This window comes from Stegostoma tigrinum, chromosome 13 (assembly GCF_030684315.1).
Source record: "Stegostoma tigrinum isolate sSteTig4 chromosome 13, sSteTig4.hap1, whole genome shotgun sequence".
NCBI lineage: Eukaryota > Metazoa > Chordata > Chondrichthyes > Orectolobiformes > Stegostomatidae > Stegostoma > Stegostoma tigrinum.
The window spans coordinates 75,495,858-75,510,312 of NC_081366.1; the positions used below are offsets into that span (position 1 = coordinate 75,495,858).

At 42.4% G+C, this 14,455-nt stretch overlaps 1 protein-coding gene across 4 annotated transcripts in view; it reads left to right on the plus strand.

The window, feature by feature from the left end:
* Nucleotides 1-1,016: 1,016 nt before the first annotated feature.
* LOC125458081 (fibroblast growth factor receptor-like 1) overlaps nucleotides 1,017-14,455 on the plus strand; it is a 166,345-nt gene continuing 152,906 nt past the window's right edge. For 2 of the 4 annotated variants that reach the window (XM_048542956.2, XM_048542959.2), the window contains exons 1-2: nucleotides 1,017-1,370; nucleotides 7,595-7,697. In XM_048542956.2, the coding sequence (XP_048398913.1) occupies nucleotides 7,613-7,697 (85 nt within the window). In that variant the 5' untranslated portion in view covers nucleotides 1,017-1,370; nucleotides 7,595-7,612. Of the gene's footprint in view, nucleotides 1,371-1,536; nucleotides 1,707-2,733; nucleotides 2,797-7,594; nucleotides 7,698-14,455 lie in introns of those variants that run through there. The other 2 variants (XM_048542957.2, XM_048542958.2) reach the window with 2 other exon arrangements.

Below are 14,455 nucleotides of genomic sequence, written 5' to 3' on the forward strand. Positions count from 1 at the left end.
CTGCCAGACCTTTTGAGTTTCTCTAGCAATTTCTGTTTTGGTTCCAACCTAAATCTGGGCTGGACGGTGGCTCAGAGGTTAGCACAGCTACCTCAGTGCTGAGGACTTGAGCTCAATTCTAGCCATTGGTGACTGCCTATGTGGATGTGTTCTCCCTGTGTCTGTGTGGATTTGCAGTTTAGATCTTGTGATTCCCAGAGCTTTGAGTAGAAGTAGACCCTTTATGTTGATTGCATCCAAGTGCATTAAATTTACATCCTCAAGGAGATACCAAAGGCTGTGGAAAACTGCACCTGAACACTTTCAATATTCCTCACCCTTTCTGTTCTTCCCTGAGTCATATTTCCTCCCACAATCCAAAGATCTGCAGGATAGGTGGATTAGCCGTGGGAAATTGCCTGTAATGCGCAGGCCAGGTGGATTAGCCGTGGGAAATTCAGGGTGATAGGGTGGGCGGCGTTATCAGTTTGCTAAGCTGATGGGCCGAATGGCCTCCTTCCACTCCGTCGGGATTCAATGATTCTGGATGAGACTGCATCTCAGTTACCCAAGCCAGGGAGATGAGGTCAGGAACCTATCTAAACGTCTTGCTCATGATTTCTGGAAGAAAAGACGTCGCAGAAAGTGTTTCTTTTTCTAAACAGAGCAGGAACAGAAGATGTTTCGGGGATGCACTACCTCAAACTGAATGGTAGCATAAAGAAAGAGTGGCTGCTTTGACAAAATAAAGATGCTGATGCTTTGGATCTTCGTTTTTTATTTTAAAAAAGAACAAGAAGTGTGAATGTTAACAATGAGCTGTTAGAATGGGTCCCATTCTGGTGGGTTACTCGGCTTCTTAGCAGCACATGGACAATGGCCAGAATCTTCCAGCAGAGGGCGGTGGGTGGCAGAAGTAGCTGAAAAGTTTGGAGTCGCTGTGAAAAGTTTGGGACTGTTTTAAAAGTGGGTCCAACAGTGCGTCCCGCACCGCCAACCTGACGGGGGGTGGGGGGGGGGGGGGTGCTGCGAATCGTACCAGCTCGCAATCTCAGCGACAGAATTCTACCTCTACATGGAAAAGGAAGTCAGTTACTACTGATGTCAGTGAAGCCTTTAACATAGGGACGGTTCAGAGGGATGTGAAAATCTTAGGGACCTTACAGCGGCAATCGAACCGCTGGTTCCGACCAACCAACTGTGGAAATTAACAACTCCTTTTATAAAATATACATGTATATAATTTACTCACAAGCCCTCCTTTTTTATTTTAATTGTTTTAGTATTGGAACACTGCGTGTGATGTTTAGGCTGGTTCAGCAATGGTTTGATTCATTGACTTAAGAGCTTTATGGAAAACTGTCTACACTGGTGGGCGCAGAGATTGTGGGGTAAGTTGTGTTTTTCTTTAAAAATATATATGTCCATGTATATATTTAGAGAGTTCGCGGATTGCTTTAAGGGGTGTGTGTGTGTGTGCGCGAAAGAGAGTGAGAGTAACAGATGGACAGACATACACACACACACACACACACACACACACTAAGGCAGATGGAAATCGATGGTAAAGTCGGAGCTAGAAGAGGCTCAGTTAGAGACCGAGCGAAAATCGAGAGATAGAAGAGAACAGAGGGAAAAGATGGAAAGAAAGGGAAGGAGAGGAGCAAACGAATGTGAGAAATGAGCCAAAGAGAGTGAGAAATATGACTCAGGGAAGAACAGAGAGGGTAAGGAATATTGAAAGTGTCAGAGGAAGTACCATGGGGCGAGGGAATATTAAGAGTTCAGGTGCAGTTTTCCACGACCTTTGGTATCTCCTTGATAATGTAAATTTAATGTAACAGGGTAAAATCGAGCATGAAGGGTCTACTTTTACTCAAAGCTCTGGGAATGGGGAGATCTAAACTGCAATAAAAGCTTGATTTAAAAAGCAAGTCGTTTAAATAATGTTGTTGAAAACACTCTTTCCTCAGTCCTGACTTCATTAGTACCAGGACCCACAGTTAGCCGTAATTTTAATTTCTGCTTTTCAGCTTTTGGAGTTCACTTTATTATTTAAAAGAAAACCATTCAGATTATTTCTGTTCCTTTCTGTTTGGTTAGGCTCCAGGTTTAATGTTTAGAAAAGAATATTAGAAATCTATGAAATAGTTTCTATAAGGGAGACTTTCAGTGATCCTAAGAATGCCAGTGAGGGATGGGATATAGAGACATTTTCAATATAAATCAGTGTCATATAAGAATATTAAAATGGCATATGAGACAATGTTGCCCTGAATCTGTGGGACTTGTGAGTGGTGTTATTTTGAGGAATAGGATGTTACAGTGAGGAGTGTGGCGCATTAAATGTAACAGTGAGGAATGTGGGGTATTTGTAAGGAGTGTAGAGTTTATGATAGTGCTACAGTGAAGAGTGTGGGTATATAATATTGCAGTGAGGAGTGTGCGGCATATGTAACGTTACAGTTAGGAGTGCAGAGTATATCAAAACGTTACAATGAGGAGTGAGGAGAATACAAGAGTGCATTACACAACCAACAATGAGGTATCTAACGAAATTGCCCTGAAGCTTGAGAATTATGTGAGAGTTACCATGAGCATTGTAGGGTACAGAAAGCATTGCTATTCTGAGGGCTGTAGTGCTTATTACAAAGCTGCTGCTATTATAAATATAGCATCTCAGAGGATTACATTTAAGTTTTAAGATGTGTCCTAGTGTTACAAAGAATGTTGTGTTTTGTATTAATGTTACAGGAGCAACTGCAGGAGATGTTAGACAGTTACATCAATCAGAAACATCAAGGGCTATGATTTAAGGTAGGAGACAGAGGGTGGTGGTAGAGGGTTGTTTTGTGGACCATCAGTGTCCCAGAGGGATCAATACTGTGTCAATTTTTGTCTGTCATTTATATAAATGATTTGGTTGAGGATGTGGGAGGCGTGGTTAGTAAGTTTGCAGATGACGCCAAAATTGATGATATAGTGGACAGTGACGAAGGTTATCTAAGATTACAAAGAGATCTTAATCAGTTGGGTCAATGGGCTGAAGAGTGACAGATGGAGTTTGGATATTGCATGTGATATTGTATTTTGGTAAAACAAACAAGAACAGTGACCAATACAATTCATGGTAGGTCCATGGATCATGTTGCAGAAGAGAGACAGAGACCTAGGGATTCAAGTACATCATTCTTTGAAAATTGTGTGATAGGTAGACAGGGTGGTTAAGAAAGTGTTTACTACACTTGCCTTCATTGCTCAGAGCATAGGAGTTGAGATGCCATGTTGAGGTTGTACAGCATATTGGTGCAGATTCTTTTGCCTTATTATAGGAAGGATATTATTAAACTGCAAACAGTTCAGAAAATATTTACTAGGATGTTGCTAGGAAAACAGGGTTTGTGACATAAAAATAGGCTGGAGAAACTGGAACTTATTTCACTGGAGTGTAGGAGGTTGAGGGGGTGATCTTATTGAGATTTATAATATCATGAGGGGCGTAGGTAAGATGAATGACAAGAGTCTTTTCATGGGTGGGGAATTTTAAACCAGAGCATATTTTTAAGGTGAGAGAAGAAAGATTTAAAAACGACATGAGGAGTAACTTTTTTAGAGAGTGGTTCATGTGTGGAATGAACTGCCAGAGGAAGCGTGGATATGGGTACAGTTGCAACATTTAAAAGACATTTAGGTAAGTTCATCAATAGGAAAGGTTTGGAGGGATATGGGCCAAAGGCAGGCAAGTGGGGCTAGCTTAGTTTGGGAACATGGTCAGCATGGACTGGTTGGACCAAAGGATCTATTTGCATGACAGTATGACAATGACTATAAGAGTGATTATAGTGTGGGACATGAAACATCTCAGGAGCTTACAGTGAAGAATATAAAATATATCAGAGAGGTATGATAGTTTATGTCATAACATTCTCTTTCTGCTACCTAAGTTAATTTATTAATTTGAATATTACAGTTCGCCCGATTACGTGCCTATGTTTTAACTCCGTACATTTTTAAAAAGGGAACTAAAAGAGCTGTGGAATGTGCTGTGGTGACAAATGGGGATCATATAAATACAGGCCTTTAGCTCCTTTTAACTCTCCTGGGATATACAGTCATGCAGCAGATAAATTCTATAAAATTACTGTATATTTTAACAATGCTATTGTTTAAGAGGCTCATTAATATAGTAACACTCAACATATTTTCTCTCTTGTGTATAATATAGAGATAGCATAGCTCTGTGCGATATATGTATAGTGACACTGCCCTCTTTATTGTATATCACACCATTGTATTGTATATGAGATACCATACATAGCATGCTAATATTGCTTTGTTCAGTAATACAGTAAAACCTCTGTTTTACAATAATGCAGCTGTGTATCGTGAGGCTTCTCTATGTGTCATGTGTCAGGTTGCTCACACATTATTTACAGGAATATTGCGATCTGCTGAAGCCAGGCTACTGTGTGTAAAGAAAATAAGACTTGCATTCACAGAATGCTTTTTGTGGCCATAAATCTTCCCAATTGGTTTCACATCCAATGAAGTCAAAAATGTTGTAATTTTGGAACCCTAACTGCGAGGTTGTTTACAGCACATTCCAAATTTCCATTGAGATCATCGATCAGATAACCTCTTCAGTGATGTTGCTGAAGAATAAATATGCCCCAGCACAGTAAGAGTTCTTCCCTGCTCTTCAGCTAATACGTCTGATTCTTTGATGTCCAGCTGACGAGGCCTTGGTTTAGGATTTCATCAGAATAGCAGCACACCTGGTCATGCTGCTTTCCCTCAGTGCTGCATTGAAATTCAGGGTTTGAGTGGAGATCTTTTGCTGGTTATAGATGTTGGTGTGTTCGCCAAGCTGAGAGTCTGTTACCAGGCCTCCCAGCCTGGCGAACACACCAATATCTACTGCATTGAAATCCCAGCCTAGATTTTGCATTGAAATCTCTGGTGTGGAGCTTGAAGCAACAATCTTCTGAGTCAGAGGCAAGAGTGCAACCTCTTCTAAATACAAAACATGTATTGTACATTTTGTCACTCTATACACTATATAATAGCAGGACTCTTGTATAATTGTCATAATGCTCCATATTTGATACATGGCTTAATGTACTGCACATTGCAAGACCACTATTTATATCATAGAGCACAACATTGTCTGAAGAGAAACTGCTCTGCTATCATAGTAAAACTGACTGGTGTAAAGAATAACAAAAACGTTCCAATTTTATACAGCAGCTTGCCACCTCAGGCTATCAAATTCACAATCAATGGAGTATTGCTTTTTACATACATAAGGACAATGTTCTGTATTATACAGCAATACTGGTCTGGGTATTAAACAGTACAACAGCTCTAGGTATTACATACAGAAATGCAGCTTTTTCGGTTCTGAATTGTTTAGAATAACACTGTTCTGTATTATCTACAGAAATGGTGTTGTGGACTCTATTCAGTGAATATGTATTGAAACATTTCTGCACTGTATTGTAACACAGCTCCATTGTATACAGTAACATTATTATGTTTGGGTATTGTACACTGTAATACTGTTCTATTATGCTCTATAATGTATTTTTTATGTACCACAGAACAGCCCTGTATTCTACACAGTATTGCTGTTCTGAGTTTTGCACAATGTATGTGTTAAATAGAGCCGTAGAGTCATACAGCATGGAAACAGACCCTTCGGCCCAGCCAGCCCATACTGACCATGTTCCCAAACTAAATTAGTCCCACCTGCACGCTCTTGGCCCAAATTTCTCCAAATCTTTCCTATTCTTGAACTTATCCAAATGTCTTTTAAATGTTGTAACTGTTTCGGCATCCATCACTTGCTCTGCAAGTTTGTTCCACACACAAACCACTCTCTGTGTAAAAAAATTGCCTCTCGTGTCCTTTTTAAATCTTTCTCCTCTCACCTTAAAAAAAATGCCCCCTAGTTTTGAAATCCTCCAACCAAGGGAAAAGATCCTTGTCATTCACATTATCTATGCCCCTCATGATTTTACAATGCTCTATAAGTTCGCCTCTCAACCTCCAGTGAAAAAAATCCCAGGTTTTCCGGTCTATTTTTATATCTCAAACACTCCATTCCCAGTAACAGCCCAGTAAATCTTTTCTGAATATTGTTCCTAAAACAGGGTGACCAGAACTGGACACAGTATTCCAGAAGAGGCCTCACCAATGTCCTGTACAAACTCAACATTACGTCCCAACTCTTACACTCAAATCTTCAATATCGAGCGCGAGCCCTATCTCTATATTTGGTATCACTAGCCTGCAAATTATATATGCGATGCTTGTATATGTACGTGTGTTTAATACAACTGGTAAAGTAATCTGATTAAAACAGCATTCAACAACAACAACAAAAACAAAGTCGCTGGAAAAGTTCAGCAGGTCTGGCAGCGTCTGTGAAGGAAAAAGCAGAGTTAATGTATCGGATGTGGTGACCCTTCCTTAGAAGGTTCTGAGGATGGGTCACCAGACCTGAAACATTAACTCTTTTTTTCTTCACAGATGCTGCCAGACCTGCTGAGCTTTTCCAGCAACTTCTGCTTTTGTTCCTGATTTACAGCACCTGCAGTCCTTTTGGTTTTTATTTAGTAAAACAACATTATTATAAGTAGTATATTTACTTCCTCGTATGTTAAAATAGCTGTAATATCTCCAGTGTATTACATGCAACAATCCAGCTGTGTATAATACAGTTTCCTCTGCTCTATTATAGTTCAACATAAAAACCGAAAGAACTGAAAATGCTGTAAATCAGGAACAAAAGCAGAGTTGCTGGAAAAGCTCAGCAGGCCTGGCAGCATCTGTGGAGGAGAAAACAGAGTTAACGTTTAGGGTCCAGTTCTGAGGAAGGGTCACCGGACCCGAAACGTTAACTCTTGTTTTCTCCTCCCACAGATGCTGCCAGGCCTGCTGAGCTTTTCCAGCAACTCTGTTCTTGTATAGTTTAACACAGCCTTGTGTTATACACAGTAGTGCTGCATTGTAAATAACAATGTGTGATCACTCTCCTTCCCTGGTATGGGTGAGGAATGCTGTCTGGATGCTTGTGGTCTGGGCCAGAGTCTCTCCCTGACGACACCATGTCGGCGTTGCTACTCCTTACCTGTGTGGTGGTTGAAGTGCCTATCGCTGCCAATCTCAATATCCTGGTCATACCAGGAAACCACACATGGAATGGGCAGCAGGCTAATTTGTTCTTTTTTTTCTCACCCATCCCTTCCTCCCACCCCAAGCCGCACCCCCAGCTACCTACTAACCTCATCCCACCTCCTTGACCTGTCCGTCTTCCCTGGACTGACCTATCCCCTCCCTACCTCCCCACCTATACTCTCTCTACCTATCTTCTTTACTCTCCATCTTTGGTCCGCCTCCCCCTCTCTCCCTATTTATTCCAGAACCCTCATCCCATCCCCCTCTCTGATGAAGGGTCTAGGCCCGAAACGTCAGCTTTTGTGCTCCTGAGATGCTGCTTGGCCTGCTGTGTTCATCCAGCCCCACACTTTGTTATCTTGGAATTCTCCAGCATCTGCAGTTCCCATTATCTCTGAGGCTAATTTGTTCTTTTTCTTTGTTTCACTTTCCGTAGCCTTAGGCAATCGTATTGATGCACAGAGGCAGTAGGCTGAGGATGGATTTTCTGTATCTCCTGGCCTTCACAATCATCTTTGGACAGTGCACTGGCATAAAGGGTAAGTAAAATATTCACACTGATACTTTTTCTCATGTGCTGAGCACTGGGGAGTGAAAGAATGGGGTCTGTACACCGGATACCAGGGCAACGCCAACAAAAGTGCAAGGTAAATCATGAAGTAGGAATTAGTTGCCAAGTTTTAGATTTAAAAGCATTTAGATTGCAGGGCGAAGCAAGTTTGAAAGTGTTCAGGAGTTCTTAGAGCAGTTTAAAGGAGAGGAGTTACTGCGATATGATTTCATTTCCAATAATTGTATACACTGGAAGCACTCAGTGGAAAATTGGTCAGTGGGATTACCCATGACTGAATCGAGCTTAGTTTCCCCCACTCAGCCTTGTGGAAGAGACATTGGGTGAACTCTGACCAAGGGTATCCTGCTTGGCTAACTCCACTGTTTTCTACCCAGTGCAAAAGTGGGATGACATGTGGAAGAATGTATAAGAGTGGTGGTTACTGTGGTAAGAGATCAAAAAAGCCTAGCATTTACATAGCAACTTCCACTATCTCGGAATATCACAAGCCACTTTGCAGACAATGAATAACTTACTTAAACTTTGGCCTAATGTAAAAAATAAGTACACAGCATTCCATCACAAGTAAATATGCAAGTAAAGAACAGGCCACTTGTTTTAGGTATTGGTTGAGAGGTGAATGTTGGCCAGGATAATGGAAAGAACGTCTTACAAAATACTGCTCTGGAATCTTTTGCATTAATATAAGAAGGCAGATGGGGTTTCAATTTTGCAGTTAATGCATAAGTCAGCTCCTCTAGCACTCGCTTGGAATTGTATAGAGCATGGGTATTGATATTTGTGGAGATTGCAGGCACCTCTCAGTTTTCAGAGAAGGGCACGGTGAACACCAGTTGCAGAATTGATTAGCAATGCCACACCAACGTAGTAAGGCTCAGGACGACTTGATACCATCCAAATATTCAGTTAAGAATAACAAATAACTTCTTAAAGCAGGAAGCTGAATATTGAGAGCTGAGAACCATTGCTTTCCTTCTGTTGTCATGTTTATAGGTACTTTCTTTCAGTGAAAAAAAATCTATTTTCTGTCTTGCATCTCCGATTTTCTGATGCCAGTAACTGCCCTTGGCCAAGGAAGTAGTACTCTATGTTCAAAGTTGGCTGGTGTGCCCAACTGGGCACAATGTACACCACTAGGCTGGTACAGATTTGGCTCCAGATGTGAATAAAACTATTTCTGGGATGTGGGCATCTTTGGTAGGACTGGCGTGTGTTGGTCACCATCAGTGGCCTCTCAGAAGGTGGCACCATCTTAAACCAATGCGTGAATATTCCTCTGCAATAACATAGGGTCCGGGATTCTGTCAGAAGATGATGAAGGAACAGGGATATATTTCCAAGTCTAAATGGTGTGTGACTCGGGGGACTTGAAGATAAGAGCGATAAGGGTGGACCACTTGACCCCTTTGTCTACAAGATCACAGCTGATCTGCTTATGGCTTTGACTCAATCTCTCTGCCCTTCCCCCCGATGACCTTTGACTGTATTGTCAGTGAGAAATCTGTGACACCAGCCTAGAATGACCTCAGTGTGAAACCGTGCGCCTGTTGCTCTTGTCTTTCGACAAGACAGAAGTCACAGGTTTGGTATGTGTTCCAACAGGGAATGTCTTTGATGGGATCGGAGGTGAGAGTGAGTCACAAAAAGGTGACGTTGCCACGCAATGAGGTCTGGGAAGCGTGGCTATTTGAGTAAGGGTTCTAGAGACACTCACTCTAAAGGAATATTTATCCATCAATCCATCTTATTGTCTGTTCCTGTAGCCAGAAGCGATCCTCTGCACAATCTGTGAAGCCTGGCTCATTTTGAGGTGCTGTAATTCAAGGAATAGTATGACCCGTTATTCAACAACATTTCCCCAAAAACCACACAAGCAACTTATTCGTTTCTTGAGTGAAAAATCCAGGATTTAGACTTACCTCTCGGTTTTTTCCCCTCTGCGGGATATCAGAGACATCCGAGCAGGATGAGAAACAGCTTAGCTATTATTCAATTGAAAGAAGGAAACCTTGCAAATGCACTTAGAGTCTAAACCTTGAAATATGAGTTATAATATTTAATTCAATGTAAAATGATGAGTCATAGATTCGTAAAACATGTAAGTAGTTTCCCTCAATTAACGTTCAACTTTTTAATTCTCCATCAAATGTTCTGAAGGAATGAATCTCCACACTTATAAAATTATAGTTTTTGTGCCACGCAATTATTAATTCTTATGTCACTATTAAAAATGCACCAATGCTAGATTTCTTTTTCTGACATAGTGTCATAGAATCATAGATCTGTAAAGCACAGAAACAAACCCTTCAATCCAATACATCCATGCCAATCAGGTATCCTAAATAAATCTCGTCCCATTTGCCAGCATATCCCTCTAAACCCTTCCTATTCACATACCCATCCAGATGCCTTTGAAATGCTGTAATTGTACCAGCCCCCACCACTTCCTCTGGCAGCTCATTCCATACACGCATCACTCTGTGTGTGAAAAAGCTGCCCCTTAGGTCCCTTTTAAATCTTTCCCCTCTCACCTTAAACCTATGCCCTCTAGTTTTGGACTCCCCTGCCCTGGGGAAAATGCCTTGCCTACTTACCCTATCCATGTCCCTCACGATTTTATAATCCTCTATAAGATCATCGCTCGGCCTCCGTCGCTCCAGAGAAAATAGCTGCAGGCTATTGAGCCTCTCCGTCTAGAACAAACACCCCAAACCTGGCGACATCCTCATAAATCTTCTCTGAACCCTTTCAAGTTTCACAACATCCTTCCTCTAGCAGGGAGACTAAAATTGCATGCAATATTCCAATAGGGGCCAAACCAATGTCCTGTACAGCTGTAACATGAACTCCCAACCCCTACATTCAATGCACTGACCAATAGAGGCAAGCATACCAAACACCTTCTTCACTACTCTGCCTACCTGCAACTCCTCTTTTCACAAACTATGACCCTGCACTCCAGGGTCTCTTCGCTCAGCAACACTCCCCAGGACCTTACCATTAAGTGGACGAGTCCTGCCCTGATTTGTCTTTCGAAGATGCAGCACCTCACATTTATCTAAACTAAACTCCAGCTGCCACTCTGCGGCCCATTGGCCCATCTGATCAAGGTCCTGTTGTACTCTGAGGTAACCTTCTTCACTGCTCACTACACCTCCAATTTTGGTGTAATCTGCAAACTAACTATACCGCCAATGTTCACATCCAAATCATTTATATAAATGATTTTATCCTTATGGCTCACCTATGATTACAGGCCTCTAGTCTGAAAAGCAACCGTCCACCAACACTCTTTTAGCCAGTTTTACATCCAAACAATTAATTCTCCATCTATTCCGTGTGATCTAACCTTGCTAACCAAGCTACCATGAGAACTTTGTCGACTGCCTTACTGAAGTCCACATAGATCAGGTCCACCACTCTGCCCTCATTGATCCTCTTCCTTACTTCTTCAAGTTAGTGAAACATGATTTCCCACACACAAAGCCTTGTTTACAATCCCTAATCAGTGACTGTCTTTCCAAACACATGTAAATCCTGCCCCTCAGGATTCCCTCCAACAACTTGCCCGTCACTGATGTCAGGCTCACCAGTCTATAGTTCCCTGGCTTTTCCTTACCACCTTTCTTAAACAGTGGCACCACATTAGCCAACGCCCAGTCCTCTGGCACCTCACCTGCGGGCTATCGATAATACAAATATCTCAGCAGGGGGCCCACCAATCACTTCCCTTGCTTCCCACAGACGGCTAGGGTACACCTGATCAGATCCCGAGGATCTATCCATCTTTATGCATTTTAAGCCATCCAGTACTTCCTCCTCTGTAATATGGATATTTTTCAAGGTGTCACTACCTATTTCCCCACATTCCATATCTTCCATATCCTTCTCCTCAGTAAACACTGATGCAAAACACTCGCTTAGTATCTTCCCCATCTCCTGCATATAGGCAGCCTTGCTGATCTTTAAGGGACCCTATTCTCTTCCTACCAGCCCTTTTGTCCTTAATGGATTTGTAGAATCCCTTTGGATTCACATTAACCCTATTTCCTAAAGCTATTTCGTGTCTCATTTTGCCCTCCTGATTGCTCTCTTGAATATACACCTACTGCCTTTACATTCTTCTAGGGATTCTCTCGATCTCTCTGACTATACCCGACATAAGCTTCCCTCGTTCTCTTGACAAAAACTTCAATTTCTCTAGTCACCCAATGTTCCCTACAACTACCAGCCTTGCCCTTCACTCTAATGGGAGCATACTGACTCCGGACTCTCATTGTCTCATTGTTGAGGGCTTCTCAGTTTCCAGCCATCCCTTGACCTGTGAACATCCACCCACAATAAATTTTGAAAGTCCTGATGAAGGGCTTTGGCCCAAAATGTTGACCTTTCCGCTCCCCTGATGCTGTCTGACCTGCAGTGCTTTTCCAGCCTCACACCTTTAGATTGTGGCTTCTAGCATCTGCAGTCCTTCCAGTCTCCAATTTTTGGAAGTCCTTGCTTAATACCATAAAAATTGGCCTTCCTCCAATTTAGAACTTTAACTTTTAGGTCTGATCTATCCTATTCCATCTCTATTTTTAAACTAATAAAATTATGGTCACTGGCCCCAAAATGTTCCCCCACTGACACCTCAGTCACCCACCCCTGCCTTATTTCCCCCAAGAGTGGGTCAAGTTTTGCATCTTCTCTGGTAGGTACATCCACATACTGAATCAGAACATTTTCTTGTGAGCACTACAAAAATTATTCTCCATCCAAGCCCTTAACACTATGGCAGTCCCAGTCTATGTTTAGAAAGTGAAAATCCCCCGACTATAACCACCCTATTATTTTGACAGATAACTGAGATCTCTTTATGAGTTTGTTTTCCAATTTCCCGCTTACTACCGGGGGATCTATTGTACAATCCCAAGAAGGTGATCATCCCTTTCTTATTTCTCAGTTCCACCCAGTTAACTTCCCTGTATATATTCCCGAGAATATCCTCCCTAAGTGCACCTGTAATGTTATCCCTAATCAAAAATGCCTCCCCTCCCACTTCTCTCCTGCCCCCCTTTCGATCCTTCCTGTAGTATCTATACCCTTGACCATTACGCTCTTCATCCCTGAGTCATGTCTCTGTAATTGCTATGATATCCCAGTCCTATGTTCCCAACCATGCCCTGAGTTCATCTGCCTTACCTGTTAGGCCTCTTGCATTGAACTAGATGCAGTTTAATCTATCAGCCCTACCTTGTCCTCTGCTTTGTTCCTGTCTGCCCTGACTGTTTGACTTGCTCCTTTTCCCAACTATATCAGTCACAAACTTACCTCTTTCCTCACTATCTCGGAGTCCCACCCACCCCCAATCCCCCCTTACTAGTTTAAATCCTCTTGTAGCAAATCTCCCCGCCAGTACATTGGTCCCCTTCCAATTCAGGTGCAATCTGTCCTTATACGGATCACTTCTACCCCAGAAGAGAGCCCAATGATCCAAAAATGTGAATCCTTCTCCCCTGCGCCAGCTCCTCAGCCGCTTATTTATCTGCTCCATCCTCCTATTCATGTTCTCACTAGCTCATGGCACTGGGGTTAATCTAAATATTACTAGCCTTGAGGAGCTACTTTTAGAATTCCTGCCTAATGTCCTATATTCTCTCCTTAGAATCTTGTCCTTATCTCTCCCTATGTCATTAGTTCCCAAGAGTACAACAACCCCCTGCTGCTTCTCTCCCCTTTGAGAATATTCTGCACCGTCTCCAAGATATCCTAAATCCTGGCACCAGGGAGGCAACACACCATTCTGGTATCTCATTATTGGATGCAGTAAGGATGCAAGTGTGGGTCATTGCCCTTAGTCTGTGTTCTTCCCATTTAAAGTGTAAAGTGGTTTGATCTTTCATCCCCCAAAGTTCCAAAACTAATCAACAGCTTATAAAACAGTAATCACTGCTCCTAGAATTCCAGAAAAGCTGCTCCAACACTGAAAATAAAGGAGCAGCTCTTACAGCCGCAATTTTTTCCCATCTGGACATGTTTGGCAGGTCTGTGCTGATGAGCGGCCTGGTGACCCACTGGTTAGCCCTGTTGCCGCACAGCACTAGAGACCCAAGTTCAATTCCACCCTTAGGCAGCTGTCAGTGTGGAGTTTTCACATTTTCCCTTTGCCTGTGTAGATTTCCTCCAGGTGATCCACTTTCCTCCCACAGGCCAAAGACATGCTGGTTAGGTGGATTAGCCATGGGGAATGCGGGGTAGGTAGGTTTGGGTGGGATGCTCTTTAGAGGGTCAGTGTGGACTCAATGGGTCGAATGGCCTGCTTCCACGCTGTAGGGATTCTATGAATATCTTAGAAGAAAGTCAAGCCCTCACTTACTTTATCACAAAGATTGTTGATGAGCAAATCTGCTGGAGGAGCAGTCTGGATCTGACAGCAATTTACAGATTTCCAGGTTGCTTGATACTAATTGGCAAGCAGTGCTAGCCTCACTATTATTTCATTGCGAAATCCAAGTGTACATCTAACCCTAGCATCAATTCCCTCCCAGCTGCACTTTCCCAGTATTTTATCTCATGTCCTTTTTTGTTGTTTTTCTGGCCCCACACCCTGGTACTATCTCTCACACTGTGCTGCAAACTCCTTCCTAGGTCTATCCCAAACTTTTTTCCTCCTACCAAAATGGCTTCCAGCATTTGAAAAACTTCAAAACTATTGTTTGAGTTTCACTGAGTGGCAGGAAG